Source organism: Tursiops truncatus, chromosome 3, assembly GCF_011762595.2.
Source record: "Tursiops truncatus isolate mTurTru1 chromosome 3, mTurTru1.mat.Y, whole genome shotgun sequence".
Lineage (NCBI taxonomy): Eukaryota > Metazoa > Chordata > Mammalia > Artiodactyla > Delphinidae > Tursiops > Tursiops truncatus.
Window position 1 is genome coordinate 11982999 of NC_047036.1, and position 25899 is coordinate 12008897.

Sequence of the window (25899 nt, forward strand, 5' to 3'; positions counted from 1 at the left end):
CCACTTAACTCCTGGCCCTTCTGCAGCGTGGGGACAGACTGGACCGGTCTCCCAGGCTCTGGGGCACTCACCTGCCCTCTCCTCTGCACACAGAGGGTCAGCTTGGGGGCTTTTCTGGCTGTCTCCTCAGGGGTTCCTTCCTCCATGAACAGAACAGCCATTGGGTATCATACCTTTTTAGCACCAGTTCACTTGTTACAGAACAAAGGTTTGCAGGCGTTTTCTGCTGTGTTATAGCAGAAAGTAAATCTGTAGACTGTCACGTGCTTTTAGACAGTCTTCCTGGATGTGTTTCCCTTGATAAATTTTTATCTTTCACAAACAGGCATGCTATGCTGATCTCATGTCTCCTCTTGAACACGTTTTATTTTAAATTTGTGGCACAGCTAGCTCCTTTTACGTGTTCTGTGTGTCCTTTAAGCATGTGGGACGGCTATATATTTAGGATGCAGCTTCCTGTGGCTTTTTCGCTAGTCTCATCTCGCTTTGTGTCCAGTGGTGTTTCTTGCCTCCTGTTGACCACTGTTTGATGACTTTGCTGAAGTAAATCTAATTCAAGGTGACTTTGAGAGGTTAATGAAGACTAAGTTCATGAAAAGGAGAAGGTGCTTTAGATTGTTGCAAAAACAGGGTAAAGAAATGAAAGGGGAAAAAAGGCCCTCCTGGCTTCTAATACACTGTTTTCAAATTAGCATTTGCTCCTTTCTAATCATTTACTGACAAACTGCAAAATATGGACTCATGCCAATTTCATGAACCTCCTGACTAGTTCACAGGTGGATTTTAAAGTGAAAGACTCTAAAATATTACAGGCTTTCTTTTGTAAGAAAGGCTGAAAGGAAGCTGATCTCGCACGTTCATCAGGTTTTGTTTTAAAGTTTGGCTCTGTGATGAGGGCACGTGCTCCTTCGGTCCCTTCTTTTGTTCCTAAACCTCGTCACTGCGCTTTCTTCTCTTATTATGCTTGTGATGGGTAGGTGAAGAACAGTAGAAGATTGAGTGATAATTGGTATATGTACTCACTCTTTTTTTTAAAAAAAATAGTGGAGCATAGTTGATTAACAATGGTGAATTGGTTTCAGGCGTACAGCAGAGTCATTCAGTTATACATATACATGTATCTATTCTTTTTCAAATTCTTTTCCCATTTAGGTTATTACAGAATATTGAGCAGCATTCCCTGTGCTATACAGTAGGTCCTTGTTGGTTATTTATTTTAAATATAGCAGTGTGTATGTGTACATATTCACTCTGTTCTTAAGCATTTAATACAGAATATATTAATAGATGGTGTTTCTATTTAAGTTACTGTCAAAACTAAACTATTTCTCTTTCAACTAATCCAGTAAAATCAATCTTTCAGAGTTTATTGTGAATCTTTGCTAAAACCCTAAATTCTGCAGGGTTAATTAAAGTTGGATGTCTTTAGTCGGGAGGGAAGTTTTGCATTGCAACAAATCAGTCCAGAACCATTTTTAGAGATGGTAGGACTTCTACCAGCTGGGTTAGCAAAATGCAGTTAGTAGGGGACACCACAGTTTCATAGTATTTCCTAATCTGTGGCCAGAATTGGCCAGTTAAAGCAGCATGAGGTCCTTGCTGATTCCCTTAGGCTTGCTGTTATCTTGTTTAGGAAGGAAAAGGAAAAAAAAATCATTAAATTAAAAACAAATTGATTACTTATGTGGTAAATGTTTTTTTAAATTTCAGTGAAGGAGTAAACTTCTGAAACATTTTTACCTCTGATCCTGTTTTTTCTTTTTTCTTGAGATAAAATTCACATACCATAAATCCACCTTTTATTTATTTTTTAGATTTATTTTTTAAATCCCCCTTTTAAAAGTGTACAGCCTAGTAGATTTTAGTGTATTCGCAAGGTTGTGGAAGCATCACCATTCCCAGCCCCTGATTCCTCCACCCCTCAACTCTGGCAATTGCCAATCTACTTTTTTGCCCTGACCCCATTTTAATACATATCAGGGCTATTTATTATGGTAACTTTGTAAAAGCTCTCCATGTGAGTGGCTTTTAGTAAATTAAGTCTAAGTGGAATAGCCAGGGCTTTGAAAAAGCAGGCCAGAGGATCGGCGATTCTGTGAGATGCCCGTTAGCTCAAGATCTCTAAGAAACCAGTGTGGACTCCTTAAGCTTCAGTATTTCTGATCCTGTCTCATCTCCGGATCCCCTAAAAAGTAGTCCTTTTGAATGAGATGAGTGACGTGTCTAACTTCATGCATGACGTCAGAGGAGGGGCAGTAAAAGAAGTGTCCTGTAGTTTATGTTTAATGTTATATCTATAAAAGTAGGTATATTTATGGTATACATATTCAGTGTATTACATATTTAATGTTGTGCGTGTGTGTACGTTTTATATATATATATGTACGTGTGTGTATATAATGTCAACCACTTCATGTGGCTCCTGTGCCACTAGGGTTTGGTCTGGGCCATGAAAGAACTCACAGGCAGCCACCAGAATTAAGAACACCTTTTTTCCCTTAACTTTTTATCATGGAACATTTCAACGTCCAAAAGGAGAGAGAATGGTATAGAAAACTGCCGTGAATCCATGGGTCACCTCAGTCATCTTGTTTCATCTATATTCCTTGAAAGGCTTTAAAAAAACCTCAATATACCACATAGACATAAAAATGAATAATAACTTTGATCTATAAAACGCTAAGCAGTATTCATATTTCCGTTTGTCTCGTAATTTGTTTTTACAGGATGTATACTGCAGTTGGTTGATGTGTCTGATGTATCTTTTAATCTTCAGCTTCTTCCTCCTCATCCTTTTTGTGTCACTCCTGTATGTTTATTAAATGAGGAAACGGTGTTTTCCTGTAGATTTCCCTACATTTTGCTGGTTGCGTCCCCGGGGGGTCATGTCACGTGTTCCCCTTGCCCCGTGTTTCCTGTGAGCTAGGAGCTGGATCTTGACGCTTGGTTTTGCAGGGAAATAGGCAGAAAATTTTAATGGGTAGTGTTGGGTGGTTCTACTGGGAGTTTTATTGGGAGAGTCTGGTTGTCTCTCTTTTATGACGTTATGATAATTATTGCTTCGATGTAATATTTTTTAGGGTTACAAAATAGTGATAATCTAATTATATCCTTTTTTCTTCATTTGTCAACTTGGGTATTCCATAAAGAGAAACGTCCCAATCAGCTTCTTGGTTTCCCTGAGAACACAGTTCATACAGGAAAGGAGGAAAAACGATTGATGCTTGTCCCTTATTAGTTTTCAGACACATCATTAGTCATTTCAGACTAATAAAAAGACCATTGAGTTTTTTTTTAAGTGTCATTTTGAGTTCATGATTTTAAATATATTTGATGTGTTTCAATTGTACATTTCTTTTTTTTGTTTTCGGCCACATGGCTCGGCTTGTGGGTTCTTAGTTCCCCGACCAGGGATTGAACCCAGGCAGTGAAAGTGCTGAGTCCTGACCACTGGACCGCCAGGGAATTCCTCCACTGTACATTTCTTTTTCTCTTGTGAAGTTAAAATGTTCCCATCCTTTGGCCAGTGGGAGCCTCTTCAGATGGGCTCCTGAATCCAAGTACCACAATATTACAGCTTCTCTCTCTGCTGATGTTACAAGATATTTCAGGCCCATCTTGTCTGTTTCCTGCTCCATGTCTGCAATCAGCCATTTCTCTAAAGCGCCCTGGTTCTTTTGCATGGGGAATGGTGCAGGGTACTGGGGAAGCTTGCTGTGCTGGGTGGGTCACTGTTTCTGAGCCTCTTCAGTGGACACATTTAGGAAATCTGTATATATACGTTTTCTAAGTGAGAAAAGATATCATGGCTTCATACTAAGGTTTCCAATTCAAATATAGAATTACAGATATTTTATTTTTCTTTGATTTTATATCTGCATCTCCTTTTCTTTTCCTTTTGCTGAAAATCTTTGTGCCTACCCTCATCAACCTAATTACTTATTTACATTGTAATACTGATGTTATCACCACAGTATGACTACCAAATGTAACTTAACACTTCTGTTCTTTTGTTGTCCTAAGGGTACATACCACTAAGAACGTACAGCCCTATTACTGTGTTTTAAAGTCACAAAAAATAGTTCCTCTCCGCGTAGATCAAGTTCTTCCCAACCTGAAACTCAGGATCATTTGTCTTATTTAACTTTACATTTTTAAGGCTTAAAAAAACAACCACTTAATCTTGCTTCAATATTAAGTAAAATGTGTACATCATTTGAGGTTTAAAAACTAAAAAAAAGTTAAAAGATAAGGTGTACTCAAAGAAATCTAGTTTCTCTCCTTGCCTCATCCACCCTGTACCTTCCCTCCCCAGTAGGTAAACTTTTTTGCTTTCGTTTTCTTCAGTGTTGGTTTATTTCTTATACCTTTAAAACACAAGCAGTCTCCGTCTCTGTCCGTCCACCTATTCTCACCTCCCCGCCGCCGCCCCCAGACCAGACAGTGATGTACTTTGCACCATTTTCTCTGCCTTTCTGCTTTCCCCTTAAACAGTATTCTAGAGAGAGCAGTGTATAGCAGGACAAACGGAGATTCGCCATCCCTTTTACAGTTGTATATAACTGTGCTGCGTACGCACCCTAGCTTATTCAGTCAGCTGTCTGTTGACGAGCATTTGGGTAACTCTTTGAGAATAGCTTTTTTTGGGCAAGGTGAACACTGACCTTTGTAAATGGGGGAATTGACAGGAATATAGCATCTTATTGCCCAGAGGTTTGCTGTTAGTGTTGAGACCACTGACTCTAGTTCTTGTTTCAGTTTTGCAGAAAATTCCACGTTTCTTGAGAAGGGAAGGGGGACCTCCCACTCATTTTGTGTATTCTAGTTAGCATCTAGCACTGTCCCAGGCTGTAGTGACTGACTGGAGGGCCGGGTGCCTCTAGAGACCTTCCTTCCACACAGAGTACAGAGTCCCCTTAGAGTCTTCATTCGAGACGGTGTGTAAGCGAGTTTCTGATTCCCAGGATTAGGCAGTGACAAGGTATGGGTGGTGAGCGTGTGACGGTCAGGGCTGGCCTTCTGTTGGCCTCGAGCAGGGACCCAGTGGGCACCCTCTTACCAGAGTTTTGTTAGTCCGTAGCAGACTTAATAGATAGTAGCCATAATTTCTCTTTCACAGACTGCACTTTCTCAGAGCTTTGCTTTGGAAAAGTTTGCTTTTCATGGTTAGTGAGTTGCTGTTCCTCAGGGGGAGTGAAGAACCATTTTCAATGGTATTCGAAACCGGAAATTCAGATGGGGACCATGCAGAGAACAGTACTGTTGGTCCATTGAAATTTACATTATACTTCGCAAAGTAAGAATGCCTTTCTTACAAAAGAAGTTTATTCTCAATATTGTAAGTCACTATACTTCAATTAAAAAAAAAGAAAGAAAAAAGTTTCTTCTACTTGGGTAAGAGGTGAGTTTTTATCAATTCATTTAAAGAAAAAGGGGTGACTCTGAAACTGGCTGCTTCTGTGGTCATTCTGGGCCACACTGCTCAAGAGACCGAGTCCCCTGAAGTTACCTCTCATAAGAGGGAAATGAGTATCGCTGGGTTTATTAGGAAAAGAAGCGTCACACAGATATATATAGCTATTACGTAGACCTTTTCCAGCCTTCTTCTGATATTAAAGTAAACCTCAGTTCGTTTAGCATCTGCGTTTCTATAGGAGTGTTCATCAGGCATTTCCATTTTTAACTTCCTGATACCTGATAGTAGGTATTTTGAATTAACTTTGTTTGGAGTATAAAAGAGGAATCCGTTCATTCAGTGACTATTTACTGAATACCTCCAGTGTACCAGCCTGAGAGGGTATAAGATGTCAGTGAGTGAACAGAGATGCCTGCCTCTGGGGGCTTCCGTTCTAGTGGGGAGACAGACAAACAGAAAGAATGTGTGATGTGTATCGTTTGCTAGAAGGTGATAGGTGCCTCACCGAAGTAAAATGTAGTGGGGTGGGGAGGAATGGCAGAGAGGATGCCGTTTTTATGAGAATTGAGAATAGTGTCATCATGATCGGAAACTTCACGTTTTTTGCCTTGTTTTTCGGCTAACCCAGCATTTGGATAGGCAGATAATCCTGAATGGGCTGTTGGTTTTTGGTTCCAGACACGTAGAGGTCCAGAAGCTGTGAAGCTCTCATACGCAGATATCCTGTGACGTTGGTAGGTGCAGGAAATGGACTTCCTGCCCTTTTCTTTTCATCATAGGAACTGAGGCGCTGAGTTTCCCGTCTATAAAGTGGGACTGACATCTGTCCGTCCCGCCTCACTGTGAGGCTGGGGGTTGACATCAGCCACATAGGAGTGTCTAGTAGATGGAGCTTTTATGAACTGCAGCGTCATTGTTTTTATTACTTCAGGAACCGAAACTGTGAATTTGTGGCTTTTCTGCTTCATAACTGGGTCAGTGTTTTCATTTGTGTACCTTCTGTGACATTGGCGACCAAGTTAAATCTTGGGGAATATAATATAAACAAACATCTGTGGAGTTGATGTTTAAGCTCCTTAAGGGTCAGAGACTGTATTCTTCTGAACTAATACTCATGGTTCTAAGATTTTGTTTTTAAACCTCACTGGGAGGGGTCCTCATATGGATGCTTGGTACCTGCCTGTCACTGACTGTGACACACCACAGATTGGAAGATGCACCCCCATGCAGGGAGGTTTGCAAGTGAAAAGAAATTATTAAATTATTTAATGGGGAATAGTCCATCTTTACTTCACAAGTGATTTTTTCTTAAAATGATTTTATTTATTTATTTATTTGGTTGCTTTGGGTCTTCGTTGCGGCTCACGGGCTTTCTCTAGTTGTGGCGAGCGGGGGCTACTCTTCGTTGTGGTGCGCGGGCTCCTCATTGCGGTGACTTCTCTTGTTGCGGAACGTGGGCTCTAGGCACGCGAGCTTCAGTAGTTGTGGCTCGCAGGCTCTAGAACGCAGGCTCAGTAGTTGTGGCGCACAGGCTTAGTTGCACCACGGCATGTGGGATCTTCCCGGACCAGGGGTCGAACCCGTGTCCCCTGCATTGGCAGGCGATTCTTAACCACTGTGCCACCAGGGAAGTCCCTCATAAGTGATTTTTGATGAAGTTCTAAAATTATTGTGGTGAGTTTTCTGAAACTCTTCTGGGAACGGGCAAAAGACAAAATGATTTTTTGCCCCTCTGTCTTAAAATTCAAGTTCAGGTTTAGGTAAGCTTTTTTTAGGACACGAATGAGAGCCTGTTTCGTGGACGAGCTTCTGGCAGTTCCCTGGGGGCTCCTCACCAGCACCACCAGCTCGAGGGCATCTCTCATCGACAGTGGAGCAGTCACAGAGGCAGCCAGCACTTCGGCACACACCTGCAGCTTGTCGTCACTCATGGAGTGAACAGAATGACGGCGTGCACACCTGTTGACTCCCCCATGGCTGTCTTAGGTGGGCGGATTTTGGATTCTGCTTTTCACAGCCATGCTGGAGCCCACCTTGCTCGCGTTGTGAGATACGATGACCCCAGAAGGAGGACAGTCGAGCAGGGGTCATGGGCATTTAGTCTCCCTAATGAGCCACACATTATGTTGCATTTAAAATATTAAGAATGGTGGTCCAGAAAAATGTGAGATGCTGTTCTTTTTACCAAAAGTGAGGTGAATGTTTTAATACAAATATCATACTATATGTTTTAAAACTAACATTTCTGTAATATGTCGCTGTATATTTTTTTAATCTTTGAGTATACTTGCTTTACAGTGGTGTGTTAGTTTCTGCTTTATAACAAAGTGAATCAGCTGTACATATACATATATCCCCATATCTCCTCCTTCTTGCATCTCCCTCCCACCCTCCCTATCCCACCCCTCTAGGTGGTCACAAAGCACTGAGTTCATCTCCCTGTGCTATGCGGCTGCTTCCCACTAGCTATCTGTTTTACATTTGGTAGTGTATATATGTCCATGCCACTCTCTCACTTCGTCCCATCTTACCCTTCCCCCTCCCCGTGTCCTCAAGTCCATTCTCTGCATCTGCGTCTTTATTCCTGTCCTGCCCCTGGGTTCCTCAGAACCATATATATATATATATTTTTTAGATTTCATATATATGTGTTAGCATACAGTATTTATTTTTCTCTTTCTGACTTACTTCACTCTGTATGACAGACTCTAGGTCCATCCACCTCAGTACAAATAACTCAATTTCGTTTCTTTTTATGGCTGAGTAATGTTCCATTGTATATATGTGCCACATCTTCTTTATCCATTCATCTGTCGATGGACACTTAGGTTGCTTCCATGTCCTGGCTATTGTAAATAGAGCTGCATTGAACATTGTGGTACATGACTCTTTTTGAATTATGGTTTTCTCAGGGTATATGCCCAGTAGTGGGATTGCTGGGCCATATGGTAGTTCTATTTTTAGTTTTTTAAGGAATCTCCATACTGTTCTCCATAGTGGCTGTATAAATTTACATTCCCACCAATAGTTCAGGAGGGTTCCCTTTTGTTCACACCCTCTCCATCATTCATTGTTTGTAGATTTTTGATGATGGCCATTCTGACTGGTGTGAGGTGATACCTCATTGTAGTTTTGATTTGCATTTCTCTAATGATTAGTGATGTTGAGCATCCTTTCATGGCAATCTGTATATCTTCTTTGGAGAAATGTCTATTTAGGTTTTCTGCCCATTTTTGGATTGAGTTGTTTGTTTTTTTGATATTGAGCTGCAAGAGCTGCTTGTAAATTTTGGAGATTAATCCTTTGTCAGTTGCTTCATTTGCAAATATTTTCTCCCATTCTGAGGGTTGTCTTTTCGTCTTGTTTATGGTTTCCTTTGCTGTGCAAAAGCTTTTATGTTTCATTAGGTCCCATTTGTTTATTTTTATTTCCATTTCTCTAGGAGGCAGGTCAAAAAGGATCTTGCTGTGATTTATGTCATAGAGTGTTTTGCCTATGTTTTCCTCTAAGAGTTTGATAGTGTCTGGCCTTACATTTAGGTCTTCAATCCAGTTTGAGTTTACTTTTGCGTATGGTGTTAGGGAGTGTTCTAATTTCATTTTTTTACATGTAGCTGTCCAGTTTTCCCAGCACCACTTATTGAAGAGGCTGTCTTTTCTCCATTGTATATTCTTGCCTCCTTTATCAAAGATAAGCTGGCCATATGTGCATGGGTTTATCTCTGGGCTTTCTATCCTGTTCCATTGATCGATATTTCTGTTTTTGTGCCAGTACCATACTGTTTTGATTACTGTAGCTTTGAAGTATAGTCTAAAGCCCGGGAGCCTGATTGCTCCAGGTCTGTTTTTCTTTCTCAAGATGCCTTTGGCTATTCGGGGTCTTTTGTGTTTCCATACAAATTGTGAAATTTTTTGTTCTAGTTCTGTGAAAAATGCCATTGGTAGTTTGATAGGGATTGCACTGAATCTGTAGATTGCTTTGCGTAGTATAGTCATTTTCACAATGTTGTTTCTTCCAATCCAAGAACATGGTATATCTCTCCATCTGTTGGTATCATCTTTAATTTCTTTCATCAGTGTCTTATAGTTTTCTGAATACAGGTCTTTTGTCTCCTTAGGTTGGTTTATTCCTATGTATTTTTTTCTTTTTGTTGCAGTGGTAAATGGGAGTATTTCCTTAATTTCTCTTTCTGATTTTTCATCATTAGTGTATAGGAATGCAAGAGATTGCTGTGCATTAATTTTGTATCCTGCTACTTTACCAGATTCATTGATTAGCTCTAGTAGTTTTCTGGTAACATCTTTAGGATTCTCTGTGTATAGTAGCATGTCATCTGCAAATGGTGACAGTTTGACTTCTTATTTGGCGATTTGGATTCCTGTTATTTCTTTTCCTTCTCTGATTGCTGTGGCTAAAACTTCCAAAACTGTTGAATAATAGTGGTGAGAGTGAACAATCTTGTCTTGTTCTGGATCTCAGAGGAAATGGTTTCAGTTTTTCACCATTGAGAACAATGTTGGCTGTGGGTTTGTCATATATGGCCTTTATTATGTTGAGGTAAGTTCCTTCTATGCCTATTTTCTGGAGGGTTTTTATCATAAATGGGTGTTGAATTTTGTCGAAAGCTTTTTCTACATCTATTGAGATGGTCATATGGTGTTTCTCCTTCAGTTTGTTAATATGGTTTATCACATTGATTTGTGTATATTGAAGAATCCTTGCATTCCTGGGATAAAACCCACTTGATTGTGGTGTATGATCCTTTTGATGTGCTGTTGAATTCTGTTTGCTAGTATTTTGTTGAGGATTTTTGTGTCTGTGTTTATCAGTGATATTGGCCTGTAGTTTTCTTTCTTTGTGATATCTTTGTCTGGTTTTGATGTCAGGGTGATGGTGGCATCATAGAATAAGTTTGGGAGTGTTTCTTCCTCTGCTATATTTTGGAAGAGTTTGAGAAGGATAGGTGTTAGTGCTTCTCTAAATGTTTGATAGAATTTGCCTGTGAATCCATCTGATCCTGGGCTTTTGTTTGTTGGAAGATTTTTAATCACAGTCTCAATTTCAGTGCCTGTGATTGGTCTGTTTTTATTTTCTATTTTCTTCCTGGTTCAGTCTCTGAAAGTTGTGCTTTTCTTAGAATTTGTCCATTTCTTCCAGGTTGTTCATTTTATTGGCATACAGTTGCTTGAAGTAATCTCTCCTGATCCTTTGTATTTCTGCAGTGTCAGTTGTTACTTCCCCTTTTTCATTTCTACGTCTGTTGATGTGAGTCTCCTCCCTTTTTTTCTTCATGAGTCTGGTTAGTGGTTTATCAATTTTGTGTATCTTCTCAAAGAACCAGCTTTTAAATTTATTGATCTTTGCTATTGTTTTCTTCATTTCTTTTTCATTTATTTCTGATATGATCTTTATGATTTCTTCCCTTCTGGTAACTTTGGGTTTTGTTTTTTCTTCTTTCTCTAATTGCTTTAGGTGTAAGCTTAGGTTATTTATTTGAGATGTTCCTTGTTTCCTGAGGTAGGATTGTATTGCTATAAACTTTCCTCTTAGAACTGATTTTGCTGCATCCCATAGGTTTTGGATCATCGTGTTTTCATTGTCATTTGTTCCTAGGTATTTTTTGATTTCCTCGTTGATTTCTTCAGTGATCTCTTGGTTATTTAGTAGTGTATTGTTTAGCCTCCATGTGTTTGTGTTTTTTACAGATTTTTTTCCCTGTAATTGATATCTAGTCTCATAGCGTTGTGGTTGGAAAAGATACTTGATACGATTTCAATTTTCTTAAATTTACCAAGGCGTGATTTGTGACCCAAGCTATGATCTACCCTGGAGAATGTTCCCATGAGCACTTGAGAAGAAAGTGTGTATTCTGTTGTTTTCAGATGGAATGTCCTATAAATACAAATTAAGTCTATCATGTTTAATGTATCATTTAAAGCTTGTGTTTCCTTATATATTTTCATTTTGGATGATCTGTCCATTGGTGAAAGTGGGTGTTAAAAGTCCCGTACTATGATTGTGTTACTGTCGATATCCCCTTTTATGGCTGTTAGCATTTGCCTTAGTATTGAGGTGCTCCTATGTTGGGTGCATAAATATTTACAATTATATCTTCTTCTTGGAGTGATCCCTTGATCATTATGTAGTGTCCTTCTTTGTCTCTTCTAATAGTCCTTATTTTAAAATCCATTTTTTCTGATATGAGAATTGCCACTCCAGCTTTCTTTTGATTTCCATTTGCATGGAATATCTTTTCCCATCCCCTAACTTTCAGTCTGTATGTGTCCCTAGGTCTGAATTACCTCTCTTTTAAACAGCATATATATGTGTCTTGTTTTTGTATCCATTCTGCCAGTCTGTGTCTTTTGGTTGGAGCATTTAATCCATTTACATTTAAGGTAATTATCGATATGTATATTCCCATTACCATTTTCTTAATTGTTTTGGGTTTGTTATTGTAGGTCTTTTCCTTCTCTTGTGTTTCCCGCCAGGAGAAGTTTCTTTAGCATTTGTTGTAAAGCTGGTTTGGTGGTGCTGAATTCTCTTAGGTTTTGCTTGTCTGAAAAGCTTTTGATTTCTCCATCAAATCTGAATGAGATCCTTGCTGGGTAGAGTAATCTTGGTTGTAGGTTCTTCTCTTTCATCACTTTATCCTGCCACTCGCTTCTGGCCTGCTGAGTTTCTGCTGATAAATCAGCTGATAACCTTATGGGGATTCCCTTGTATTTTATTTTTTGTTTTTCCCTTGCTGCTTTTAATAATTTTTCTTTGTATTTAATTTTTGTTAGTTTGATTAATATGTGACTTTGTGTGTTTTTCCTAGGGTTTATCCTGTTTGGGATTATCTGTGCTTCCTGGACTTGGATGACTATTTCCTTTCCCATGTTAGGGAAGTTTTCAACTATAGTCTCTTCAAATACTTTCTCAGACCCTTTCTTTTTCTCTTCTTCTTCTGGGACCCCTATAATTCGAATGTTGGTGCGTTTAGTGTTGTCTCATAGGTCTCTGAGATTGTCTTCAATTCTTCTCATTCTTTTTTCTATATTCTTCTCTGTGGGACTTATTTCCACTATTTTATCTTCCAGGTCACCTATCCATTCTTCTGCCTCAGTTATTCTGCTATTGATTCCTTCTAGAGAATTTTAAATTTCATTTATTGTGTTGTTCTTCATTGTTTGTTTGCTCTTTAGTTCTTCTAGATCCTTGTTAAACATTTCTTGTATTTTCTCCGTTCTATTTCCAGGATTTTGGATCATCTTTACTATCATTACTCTGAATTCTTTTTCAGGTAGACTGCCTATTTCCTCTTCCTTCATTTGGTCTGTTGGGTTTTTACCTTGCTGCTTCATCTGCTGTGTGTTTCTCTGTCTTCTCATGTTGCTTAACTTACTGTGTTTGGGGTCTGGTTTTCGCAGTCTGCAGGTTCGTAGTTCCCGTTGTTTTTGATGTCTGCCCCCAGTGGCTGAGGTTGGTTCAGTGGGCTGTGTAGGCTTCCTGGTGGAGGGGACTAGTGCCTGTGTTCTGGTGGATGAGGCTAGATCTTGTCTCTGGTGAGCAGGATCGTGTCTGTTGGTGTGTTTTGGGGTGTCTGTGACCTTATTATGATTTTAGGCAGCCTCTCTGCTAATGGGTCAGTTTGTGTTCCTGTCTTGCTATTTGTTTGGCCTAGGGTGTCCAGCACTGTAGCTTGCTGGTTGTTGAGTGGAGCTGGGTCTTGGCATTGTGATGGAGATATCTGGGAGAGCTTTTGCCATTTGATATTATGTGGAGCTGGGAGGTCTCTGGTGGACCGATGTCCTGAACTCGGCTCTCCCACCTCAGAGACTCAGGCTTGACACCCGGCTGGAGCACCAAGACCCTGTCAGCCACAGGGCTCAGAAGAAAAGGGAGAAAGAAAGAGAGAAAGAAAGAAAGAGAGGGAGGGAGGGAGGGAGGAAAAACTAAAAAAAAATAGGATAAAGATTTTAAGATAAAAAATTTAAAAATGATTAAAAAGTAAAAAGAAAAAAAATGGACAGACAGAACGCTTGATAAATGGTAAAAGCGAAGCTATGCAGACAGAATCACACCAAGAAGCGTACACATACACACTCACAAAAAGAGAAAAAGGAAAAGAAAGTATATATCTTTTGGGAAGTCTGAGGTCTTCTGCCAGCATTCAGTAGGTGTTCTGTAGGAGCTGTTCCACATGTAGATGTATTTCTGATGTATTTGTGGGGAGGAAAGTGATCTCCGTGTCTTACTCCTCCGCCATCCTGAAGGTCTCTCTTATATTTTTGATCAAGGAGATTGATTCTGTTTTGAAAGGAATGAAAGATTTTGGGAAATAAAAAATACTGCATTTGTTACTGGTCTTATCTTGGGGACAAGAGGTATTCCAAAAAAACTAGAGCCAATGATTTTTCCCTAAAATTACTGTCTGGTATTTTAGAAGATTACTTCATAATGTCATTCTACCATTTACAATAATACTGCTTCTCACTTTTCTGTTTTTTTAGTGTTTAAGTTTTTTACTCTCCACACGTAATACAGTTCTTCAGCTAAAACAGGAGTAATGAGACAAAATGGTTCTGAAAAGTACAATAGAAAAATATTGTCCACTGATTTATTTTTCCAAATGAGTAATAGGCTATTTACAAATAAGTAGATCTCCAATGATGTATATTAAAATGGCAAATCTATTACTGTTTGAAAATTAAAAAATTAAAATTAAAAAAATTAAAAAAAATCTAAATTAAAAAAAATTTACTGCTTCTCACTTTTAATAGTACTTTTCATTCCTTCTGATATTCTTATTATTTAGAAAGAAGTAAAGCCACTAGTTTGAAAAATTATGCAAGTTCTTATCAGGGCAAAGGGCCCAGTTGTGACATGCTGGCATGGTCCCTTTGTCTTTATATAAGCTCTTTGAGCCTCAGTATCTTTCATGATAAAGCCGGCGCGAGGAAATCTCCTAACAGGATCCTTGTGATGATCAGATCAGAACGCGTGTGTCAAGCACTTGATGCCATACCTAGCGTGTGTCAGCTGTGATGTCGTGTTGTTCCTATTTAATACCTGGGTTATTGGATTTATAAATAATTTAACATCTTCCTGGGCTTCGTAACCTAACAGTACATGTGGGTCAGTTTAAGTGTTCAGAATCAGCACTTAGTTTTATTACTGTTGAGGGGAATTGTTAATCATTCTAGGACATGGTAAAGACCCATGTTGGTAAAAATGTGTTTTTAAAATGCCTGTGTCTTCTGCTGAATATGTTTTTGGCATTCTAAAAGTAAAGAATTTGGTTTTCTCTTGTTTGCTTGCCTGCTTGCTTGCTTTTTGCTTGCTTTTTCAGTTACGTCTGCTGACAAGGTAAATAATTAAGATGAGAAAATAATTGTTTCATGTTGTGGCTTGAATTTTGAGATCTTATTGCTGTACTTCTAGAAAGAGATGACTGGAGCTGTAAAACTAAATGAAGCATGCACTTGGGAAAACAAAGTTTTCTTTCTCTGTGTTCTTTTCTGAAAACCCTAATAGAAGTAATAAAATAAATAGAGTAGTTTCACCAGAAATGTTCAGTGATACCCAGCAGACCTCCTTAGGATTGTATCCATGTTCATGAGAAGCGTTTCTGCCTTCCTGTCAAAGGCCAGTCACGTGAGATTTGTGCTCAGTGTGTAATGTAATATTTCTAAAGTTCTTAAGCTAATTTAGTTCTATTTGAAAATTCTTGTGTGCCAATCTCTCCCTCTCTCTCTTTTTTTTGCTTTTGTGTGTGTGTGGCTTTGTGTGAGAGAGTGGGGAAGCTTGACCACAGGGGTCAGGTACTGCCCTTGAGAGGGGAAGGTGCCCTGGATCCCAGATTATATAAAGTAGCCGTCAGTGCAGAGTCTGAAGAACATTTCTGTCTTTTCCCTTTCATGAGTTAAAGCCCAGTTTGGTTGGTAGCAAAGAGACAGAGCTGAGAGTGACGGGGAGGGAAGGAGAGGGGACAGTGTGGAGGAGAGAGAGAGAGGGAGACAGAGAAAGGGAGAGAGAGAGGGCATGGTTTTTTTAAAAAAAAATTTATTTATTTGGTTGCACCGGGTCATAGTTGCAGCACTTGGGCTCCTTAGTTGTGGCCGGCGGGCTCCTTAGTTCTGGCTGGCAAGCTCCTTGCTTGTGGCATGAATGTGGGATTTAGTTCCCTGACCAGGGATCAAACCTGGGCCCCTTGCATTGGGAGCGCAGAGTCTTATCCACTGTGCCACCAGGGAAGTCCCCGGAGGTGGGAGTTTAAGGTGATGGAAGCACGTATACATGAAACCTTTTTTTCTCTCCAAACATGAAACTGAATAAAGGAGGGAACAAACACTGGAAGAAAGAGCCAGAACCTTCTGTGATACCTTCCATGTGGTGTGCAAAACTCAGACTTCATCATCGGCGTCCTGGGCAGGATGGCATTGCCACCTGTCTCAGGGGAGCCAGGGATGCCGGCTTTTCGTGGGTCCTGCCGGGCCAGGAGGGCTGGGGGCACAGCTTCGCGAGAGTGGGTGGGCAGCTGCAATGCTGGGCGCCCAGTGGCCCATAGAGTCCTGTTTCCTCTTGTTTCTGTCTGAGCCTCTTCCACATGTTTGTTTCCAGGTGGCAGAGATAAGCGCGGGGGTCCCATCCTAACCTTCCCGGCCCGCAGCAATCATGACAGGATACGGCAGGAGGACCTCCGGAGGCTCATTTCCTACCTGGCCTGTATCCCCAGGTGAGTCCCGCGTGGTCGTGGCTGGTCCCTGTCCCAGAGGTGCAGCGCTGCACACACTCCCCAGAAAACAGCCCACAGGAGCCTGGATTCTGATCAAAGAGCTGTCAAGTGAAGATCATGGTCTTTCTCCTTATTTTCCTTTTGTGACCCTCCTCGGTGCGGGGCTGAGAAGGGCAGTGTTCTGAGTGAGCAGACTTGTGTGGTGGCGATGGGGGTGGCTTGGCCACCGGGCGGGGACCTTAGGTTGTGGTGCCCAAGGCGGAGGTAAAGCAGAGATGATCCTGATAACGGAGACCCGGCGGGCCCGGAGGCTCACCAGTGGAGTGTGGTTTCCGAGAGGAACTTTCTGGCTCTGTGCTGCGCTTCAGTTCCTGGGAAGTATTCGGTTGATTTGTAGCGTGAACTTTGCAGGGCATTCAGAATCCCTACCAGCTCATGTCCCAGGACATGGAGTTTGGGAGCTCTCATTCAATCTGCGACCCGCTAGTGACAGCCAGGGGGATTTTCGGCGTAGACGCCGAGGAACACGAGGAATAGGCAAGGCTTTATTTTCTGGAGAGCCCTGACGTGAGGAGCGGTTAACAGCAGTGGGCCAGCGTGTATACCTGCGGAGTCTAGCATCTTTGCTTCTGCTCTAGAAACATATTACTGAGGTTTTACCTACAGAGCGAGCTGACAGCTGGCAGAGGAAACCCTCCCCCGCCTCCCACATTAACATCTCCATTTAATGGTTAAGATTAATTTTTGGAAAACAGAGTGCTGCTCTGATATGATCCAAGCATACAACCAGGCCTGGCATAAGAGGTGGCTGTGTGCCGGGGATCGGAGTGGGACCCCCTGTGGGGAAGAGGTACTCTCACCCCAGAAGGGGGTGTGCTAAAGCGGGGCATGGCTGATGTGCGCCAGTGAAGAGGGGTTTCCTAGGAGACTACACGAGCGCAGGAAAAAGGACACTCGGTCATGATATAGACTAACGAGTAGCCGTAAGGAACATGTTATGCCGGGAAAGCATAAAAGACGGTCAACAGCAGCCTAGTGGATTCTAAAGTTTGAGGTGGGTGTAACAGATCGCCCACGGAGCAGGGCTGGTGACTCTCCCCCGACCTCTTTGGGTTGACACCAGCCAGGGAAACAGCACTGTCCTCTGGCAACCCATCCTCACTGTGGCTGAGGAAGGTCAGCTTTGGTGTCGATGGTCTGAGCTTCAGAGGCGGTTCTTGGGTTTTGCTGTAGGGTACCCTTTGTGGGAAAGCTATTACATCCAATCATCAGCAACATACTAATGGGCCCCTGCTTAAATATGTGGAAAAGTTTTCCCTTTCCTCTTACCCTGATATTTTCTTGGACTGTTGAACTGTTGAAATCACAGAGTTGGAAAGAGTTTTAGAAGTTATTTACTACTCACTGTCACTTATAAATAACAACATAGTTTACAGCCACTACTTACTGAGCTCTTACTATGTGCCATGTGCTGTGCTAATGATGAAAAAGAAACAGATACAGACGATGATGTGAAAAAACAAATCCCTGCCATCCAAAATGATGCTTGGTGTATAGTTCAATGAAACACAAGTTGAATTTCACCCAGGTGATCTTTTAGAAAACATTTCCACCGTTGGAATTCTGTATATAACTTTGGCAACTTGCTTTCCGGTTTTAAAATCCATATTGATTATAAATATAAAAAAACTACTTTTCCTTTCATTGGTATCATAAAGAAATCGATTCAGGTATATTTTGAATCAGCTGGATGACCCACTTTAAAAAAAAAAAAAACACAAAACTTTGTCCTGGGAATCGTGAGTGTAAACAAAACTAGAGAGAAGCGAACACCCATGGGCCCATCATCCAGCTCCAACGATTATTGGATTCTGCCAATCTTGTCTACTTCCCCAAGAAAACAGCAGATCCCAGATAGTCTCTCATTTCTCTCATAAGTTCCTCAGTGTGTAGAGTGACCCTCCAAGCACCGAGCACAGTCAGTTCGTTTCATTGCCTGGCTTTGCTTTTGTATTTACAATTTTAAGTGACAGGCAATGCCAGTTTCTTTTTCTTGGTTAATGAGCAAATGAGAGAGATTAATTTGTATGTAAATGATGCGTTTGCCAGATGATAGTGGAGGAAGGTTTCCCAGTGGTCCAAATAGAAGTGGCCACAAAAAGAGTCCTCTCCAGGTCCACCGCAGGTCCTACAGCGACTGACAGAGAGCCTTAGTGCCGCCTTCAGGGAGCCTGCAGAGGTGGGAGCGCTCTGGTTTTAGCCAGACAGTGGGATCAGTGATCATGTCAGGAGATGAATGGTGTGTGAATTTTTGGGGACTTGTGAGTTGGCTTGTTCTTTATTTGAGTCTATAATTTGTTGTTACAGTTTCAGAGTGAAATACACAGTCCTGGGCAGTGGGAGGGGCAGGGGGAGGATGTCCTGTGGGACTCCTGTCTCTGTCCACCACTGTCGATGTTTTCTGCGATGTGATGCTAGCCTTTGGCTGCCCGTCAGCCAGTCAGTTACAGGGCTACACATTCCCGGATTTGGAGAAGTGTGCCATCCGGGAAAGCTTGGGGGTCAGAGTCAGATGGACTGACCTGGTTTACTTAACTTTATGGGTTTTCTGATCTACGAGATGTGATAGTAATCTGTACTTCTCGGATCACTGTATTAATAAGTAAGATTATTTATGTACATGCCCAGCACAGTGTCTGACCTCATGGTAGCTGTCTCAGAAGTGGTACAGTAATGTCCATCTTTCGTATTTGCTCTTCGACTTCCCTTCAGTTGATTTTCTTTTTGCCATGTGTTCTAGAACCACATCATCTTGTCTGTTTTTTTTCTGCGTGGCCTCCTGTCTTTGCCTCTTAAAATGTGGCCCCCAGAGTTAAAACATAATGTGATCTGAGAGTAGCGACTAGTTTTGAGTACTGTTGTTTGGGCCACCTTCCCTCCCCTCTCCCTTCCTTAAAAAACAAACAAACAAACAATTAGAATAATAGATTGGTTTTCATATGATTAATTTGCAAGGGAACTTTTCCTTAAATGTGTAGGAGAAAAGTCACAGCGGAACTTCTTCGTGGTGTGATGGGGACTCCTGCACAGAAATGATAATCACGTTAGTCTTGGTGCACCTCTAGGTGTTTATTGCTCTTTTGAATTATACTCATTATGTTCTAGAAAGTTTTGACTTCTTTGGAATGATTTATAGCAACTAAATGGATAAAGCACTCTGACTCTCTTTTGTCACCAATGAAATCATGTGAAACTTTTGAGTTGATTCATTCATGAACATTCATATAAAAAGGTACCTTCTTCATCTAGGAACTGAAGAAAAGAGAGTTTCTCTTTTTTAGAGACCTGAATTGAAAAAGGACCTTAGTTTCATCTACATTTTTAAAAATCTCACAGCTAAAATGAGGCTCTTAGGTAAAACTGCTGAAATACCTGGTTAACAAGTCACACTTTGCAGTGAGCAGTGCCTTGAAGGAAGAGCGTGGCACGGAGCCCTTGAGCAGCAGCTGTGCTTGTTCATTAGACGCTCAGAAATAGAGCTGTGGCTGTGGTCACGTTTGCAAGTCGCCACTTTCTTAATAACGCGTGGCTTTTAACTTGATAAAGACAGATGGGTGCGAAGGATGTGCACTCCCAGCCCAGTTGGAGTGCTGCTTGCTTTACTTGGAAGTCACCGGTGGGAACAGTTGGATGGCGGAGGCAGGTGACTGGTTAATCCTTCTGTAAGCGCTGTAAGCTCAGGGCACCTTTTGCTTGTGTCTCTCTCCAGCTTGTTCCTCTTGTTAAGCCTGGAGTTATTCAGGATTCCTTCTAAGCCCCGTCAAGTGGAGGGGCTTTGTAGTTTTACGTACACACCACTGTGTAGAGCTACGTGAGGAGAAAGGCTGCCAGAGAATTTACCTTGATAGGGGAAGACCGATGCTTGAAGTGCAGGCACCAAACAGCAGCTCGTACAGCAGCAGAACCTGCTGCCTGACAGCCTCCTGTCTTTGGTGTACGGCAGCAGAACACGAGAGTCTGGAGCAGAAGGTCCCAGCTGGGCAGCAGACATCCGACGTCCTGCTCAGGCAGGTCTAGCCCCAAGGCGCTGTGGAGCCCAGAAGCTTCTACTGAATGGCATCTTGCAGGATGGCAAGCTCCTTTAGAACCCCAGGAAGTTCAGAATGCTTAATTTCAGTGACTTGGGGGATTTTAGGAAGCATTTCTGGGAGTGCCCAGCTACCTCTAAGGATTTGTGAAGGTGACCCGAGACGCTCCCAGGATCGTGGCCCAGGACCTACTTGAGACAGGAGGAGTGATAGCATGAGGAGTGTTGAGCCCTGTTAACTGTTTTTCAGTTCATATTCATACAGGAGTTAATCCAGTCACTCCTGCAGCTTTCCACACTGGAGTGATAAGCCGGTGTGTTGGATCAGTCCGTTTTCTCCTTAGGGCTTTCAGGACTGTGTTCCTAGGACTGCGGGCCACCATCAACTCAGGTTCTGTCCCCACGGACTTTTTTGGAATGTTTTTGGGAGTATGCCTCTTATACTGATGAAGTTGTCATAGGAACTTGGAGTGTCCGTTACTCTACTGGTATGAATCAAAAGATAAGGAAAAGAATGGCGTGTGAGGGAGTGGGGAGGGCATGGAGGCGGGGGATGAGAGAAGGTAGGGGAGTAAGCTCATGTGAGAGAGTGTGAAATTGGTTTTTATTTCGACTTAAATTTAGGTGAGACTATGGATTTTTTTTTCCCTGTCTAAAATGGTCTCACTTTATTTTTAGAATTTTTTTTTTTTTTTTTTTTTTTTTTTTTTTTTGCGGTACGCAGGCCTCTCACTGTTGTGGCCTCTCCCATTGCGGAGCACAGGCTCCGGATGCGCAGGCTCAGCGGCCATGGCTCACGGGCCCAGCTGCTCCGTGGCATGTGGGATCTTCCCGGACCGGGGCATGAACCCGCGTCCGCTGCATCGGCAGGCGGACTCTCAACCACTGCGCCGCCAGGGAAGCCCTATTTTTAGAAATTTTTTATTAAAAAATTTTTGAAGTGTAGTCAGTCGCTTTACCATATTGTGTTAGTTTCAGGTGTACAGCAGAATTATTCAGTTACGTGTATTTTTTTCAGATTACTTTCCATTGTTGATTATTACAAGATATTGAATGTAGTTCCTTGTGCTAGTAAATCTTTGTTGCTGATCTGTTTTATGTATAGTAGTTTGTATCTGCTAATCCCAAACTCCTAATTTATCCCTCCCCCCAATCCCCTTCCCTTTGGTAACCATAAATTTGTTTTCTATGTTTGTGAGTCTGTTTCTGTTTAGTACATAGATTCATTTGTATTATTTTTAGATTCCACATATAAGTGATATCATATAATGTTTGTCTTTGTCTGACTTAGTAGGATGATCTCTAGGTCCGTCATTGTTGCTGCAAATGGCAATATTCCTTCATTTTTATGGCTGAGTAATATTCCATTGTGTGTATGTACCACATCTTCTTAACCCAGTTTGTCTGTTGATGGTCACTCAGGTTGTTTCCGTGTTGGCTATTGTTAATTGTGCTGTTAGGAACATTGGGGGAGATGCATATTTTTTAATTAAAGTTTTCATTTTTCACTGGATATATGCCCAGGAGTGGGATTGCTGGGTCGTATGGTAGTTCTACTTTTAGTTTTTAGAGGAACCTCCATACTGTTCTCCATAGAGGCTGCACCAGTTTACATTCCCACCAACAGTGTAGGAGGGTCCCCTTTTCTCCACACCCTCTCAGGCATTTATTATTTGTAGACTTTTTGATGATGGCCATTCTGACCGGCGTGAGGTGATACCTCATTGTAGTTTTGATTTGCATTTCTCTAATGATTAGTGATGTTGAGCATCCTTTCATCCTCCTGTTGCCAGCTGTATGTCTTCTTTGGAGAGATGTCTATTTAGGTCTTCTGTCCTTTTTTTTTTGATTCGGTTGTTTGTTTTTTTTGATATTGAGGTGGTATGAGCTGTTTGTATATTTTGAATGTTAACCCATGTCAGTCACATCATTTGCAAATATTTTCTCCCATTCTGTAGGTTGTCTTTTCGGTTGCTTGATGGTTTTCTTTGCTGTGCAAAAGCTTTTAAGTTGGATTAGGTCCCATTTGTTTAGGGTTTAAAAAATTTTTTTTTATTGGAGTATAGTTACTTTACAATGTTGTGTTAGTTTCTGCTGTCCAGCAAAGTGAATCAGCCATACGTATAATATACATATATCTCCTCCCTCCCAGATTTCCTTCCCATTTAGGTCACCACAGAGCACTGAGTTCCCTGTGCTATACAGTAGATCCTCACTAGTTATCTGTTTTATACATAGTAGTGTATATATATCAATCCCAATCTCCCAGTTCATCCCACCACTGTTTTGCTTTTGTTTCTTTTGCCTTGGGAGATCGATCTAAGAAAATATTGCTACAATTTATGTCAGAAAATGTTTTGCTTATGTTCTCTTCTAGGAGTTTTATGGTGTCATGTTTTACATTTAAGTCTTTAAACCATTTTGAGTTTATTTTTGTATGTAGTGTGAAGGGAGTCCATGGATTTTTAACCCAAGTTTATGAACACTCTGACTTTTTTTCTTTACTGCAGATGTGCGTTCTGTATATTTCCCATGTACTCAGAGGTTGAGATTTAATAAAGTTAATAATTTTTATTTCTTCATCAAGGACATTCTTAAGACAAACTGGCTCTTTTGTTTTAACAGCTAGAACGTGGAGAGGAAGCATACGTGACTCCTAGCACTACCTTGACTTGTGCTCAGAGCCAGCGGTGTCCACCGTGGCCTGGGCGCCATTGGCGCGACCAGCTGAAAAAGATAGATTTTACCCCACAGACCCTGCCAGAAGGGTGCCAAGGATCCCCGGGGGCGGGTGGACCACACCTGAGAACTTCTGAGGTAGCTCAGGGGCCTGGGACAAGTTAAAGGGAATAAACTGGGACATTCAGAAGCTCCTGCTATCACCAGCACGCCAGCGCAGGTGGTTTCGGCTCCTGTGACCCCAGAGTCCCGCGTGACTGCTGTTCACTGCTCTGCGTGTGCTGCTGGGGTTCTGTCCCTGCTGTTTAGCGGCCCTAACAGTTACTAGACAGCATGTGTGATCGGTTAACGCACAAAAGACCAGAGAGATGGGCAGGACGGTCATTGCTCTTCTCCTAAAGAGAAGGCAAGATGCAAAACCGTGGACACAAAAGAAAAAGTTTGAAGGTTTTTGAGGTTGAACCCTGTGCGTGAATAGTCAGTCTACTCTGTTAAGGTACCGGGGAGGGTGAGGACCACGGGTGAGACCTAAGCTCTTTCTGTAATGCTCTCTCGTCCGCCAGCTCCCTGGGCACAAGTGCTGGCCAGCCAGGCGGTGGGTGGAGGGAGGTGCCCCACAGGCAGCAGGATGACGGAAGCAGAATCGGCCTTGCCCAGCAGGACTCTGACCAGAAAAAGTGGTGGGAGTCGCGTGGTTTCAACCTGTCTTTTCTTTCTCTGTAGTGAAGAAGTCTGCAAGCGAGGATTCACGGTGATCGTGGACATGCGTGGGTCCAAGTGGGACTCCATCAAGCCTCTGCTGAAGATATTACAAGAGTCCTTCCCCTGCTGCATTCACGTTGCACTGATAATCAAGCCAGACAACTTTTGGCAGAAACAGAGGACTAATTTTGGCAGTTCTAAATTTGAATTTGAGGTAACTTCCCTGTGTAGCCAGACCAACTAAACCAGTAGGTGTGATTTATTAAAAGCTTTTCCGTCATCATTTTAGGCTGGTTATAGATTTTTAAAAACCACGTATTCAACAAGAACTGCATATCTGACGTACATATGACATGCAAAATTAGTTATTGTGTAAAATAACACAATTAGGCTTGTTTCTCGCCTTATCCCAGTGGGTGTTTTGCCCATGGAGGGTTTAGGTTCCAGGCCTCTTGTTTCTGGGTAATGGGGCTGCTGGGGTGTAAGGCGTGTGTCTTAGAAAGAGAAGCCTGTTTCCTTTTACTACACGGGATAAAATAGCTTTACTGTTCAGTGCAAGTGGCTTTAGGTGGCTTCAGAGTCATCATCGTTACCTCAGCCTTGGAAATAAGGGAATGTTAGGGAGAAATGCTCAACTTCACATTTCCTGAGGAAAATGTGTGGGAGAGACTGACTTTTCATCGTGTCCTGGAGAGGACGGTGTGCCGTGTATTTCACACGTCAGGTCTCTCGTTTATGAAAAGGGAGAGGTTCCTTGAAAACCTATGTGGGGCTCTGGATTCAGTTAGCACCCAAGGTCGTTGTCTTTCAGATAGTGTGTAAAACAGACCTCAACCCGCTGGCTTACTCTCCTTTCCCCTGGAAACTGCTCTCCTTAAGTAAGCTACCAGGGTTCTGACAAGGCTTTGATGCAGCTGGTCTCATCCGATGATTATGGGGGGAAAGTATTCTGGCCAGCTGGAAACTTGATTCATGCCATATTCTGTAATAAAATTTAAGTATTTTCTAACAATAAATTATAATAATTTTTAGTTGACTAGATCGCTTCCTCTAGCCACTTTGCCCAAACATTAGGTTTCAGTGAATGTATTCACGTATTTCAAGGTTAACGACAATAATAGTATTAAACATACCACACAATATTAATTCTTAAGCTTTATGTTACATGTTACACACACTTTTCAATGTCTTTTCATGGGTACATTACTTGCATTTTAAAATTTCTCAGTTCATGGTATTGATTTTCAACCTGAAATCTGAATTTAGTTTGAATTTGAATTTGAAGCTGCACCCAAGAGGTTTAGATGAAAGGTGAAACCAGTAAGCCTTTATCTTCACACACAAGAAGAAGTGATTTTGGAGGACAGTTTGTTGGATATTATATTAGTTATTCTCTTGACGCAGAATGTAAAGTGTGTTGTATTTAATGATACAGGTTTTAAGCAGAAATAATGATGTGGTGGTATAATGTATGCAGGTTTTTGCTTGTCTAATTGTGATCTTTCCCTCTGGGCCTTTAAAAGTTTCCTGCACTGGCTTTTCTATTGAACTTGTCTGTACATTATCACGAGCTTCTGTCAGTGAAGTGATTGTCTCCATGGACATTATTAAAGTCTGGGCAGACGAGACAGGGATGAACAGACAGTCACGCTTCAGGCAAAAGTGCTGGCCGGGGAGCCGCCCCTCTTTCTCGCTCTGCTGCCTTTTGCCATTTCTTATGTCAAACAGCATAGAGATACAGTTCTAGGTTTCTCTAAGGCTGGAGGTGACAGAGGTGGGGCTAAACGAGCCTTTCTCTGTTTTATCTTTTGGTTCTAGGCCACACATCTTTTCCCTCTCCCTTTGTCTTCATGTTTACCCCACCTCACCCCCAGTTATGTTTTCCTTGAGGCATAATACTAATATTAACTCTGCGTCATCTTCTGATAGGATGAGATGAAGATTTCTTGCTCAGGTTGTAATTGACTAAAACTTTGTTAGATTGGAATGTAGTCGATGATGTATTGAATACAACACTTGTACTGCTCAGAATCGCTGCCGGTTATTGCAGTGAATGAAGCATTCCCTCTCTCTCCAACTTTGTGAGAAGAGCTTCTGCCAGCTTTCTTGCTAACCCTTGTGTATTTTCTACATTTAAAAAAAGCCATTCATATTCTGATGTGCCTAAGATAGTGGGTTAATTTCCGCATTCTTGGAAAGAAATCTAATATCTTTAGCTGTCCTGAAATTCATATGATTCTATAATTTGGGGTATTGCAACTAACATATATGTGTTGCTCTAATGGATTTGTC

General features: G+C 41.6%; 1 protein-coding gene across 9 annotated transcripts in view; it reads left to right on the top strand.

Moving 5' to 3' along the window:
* TRIO (trio Rho guanine nucleotide exchange factor) overlaps positions 1 to 25899 on the top strand; it is a 372439-nt gene that overhangs the window by 132821 nt on the left and 213719 nt on the right. For all 9 annotated transcript variants that reach the window (XM_019951041.3, XM_073802019.1, XM_073802017.1 and 6 more), the window contains exons 3-4: positions 16025 to 16139; positions 23629 to 23821. In XM_019951041.3, coding sequence (XP_019806600.1) covers positions 16025 to 16139; positions 23629 to 23821 — 308 coding nt within the window. The remainder of the gene's footprint in view (positions 1 to 16024; positions 16140 to 23628; positions 23822 to 25899) is intronic.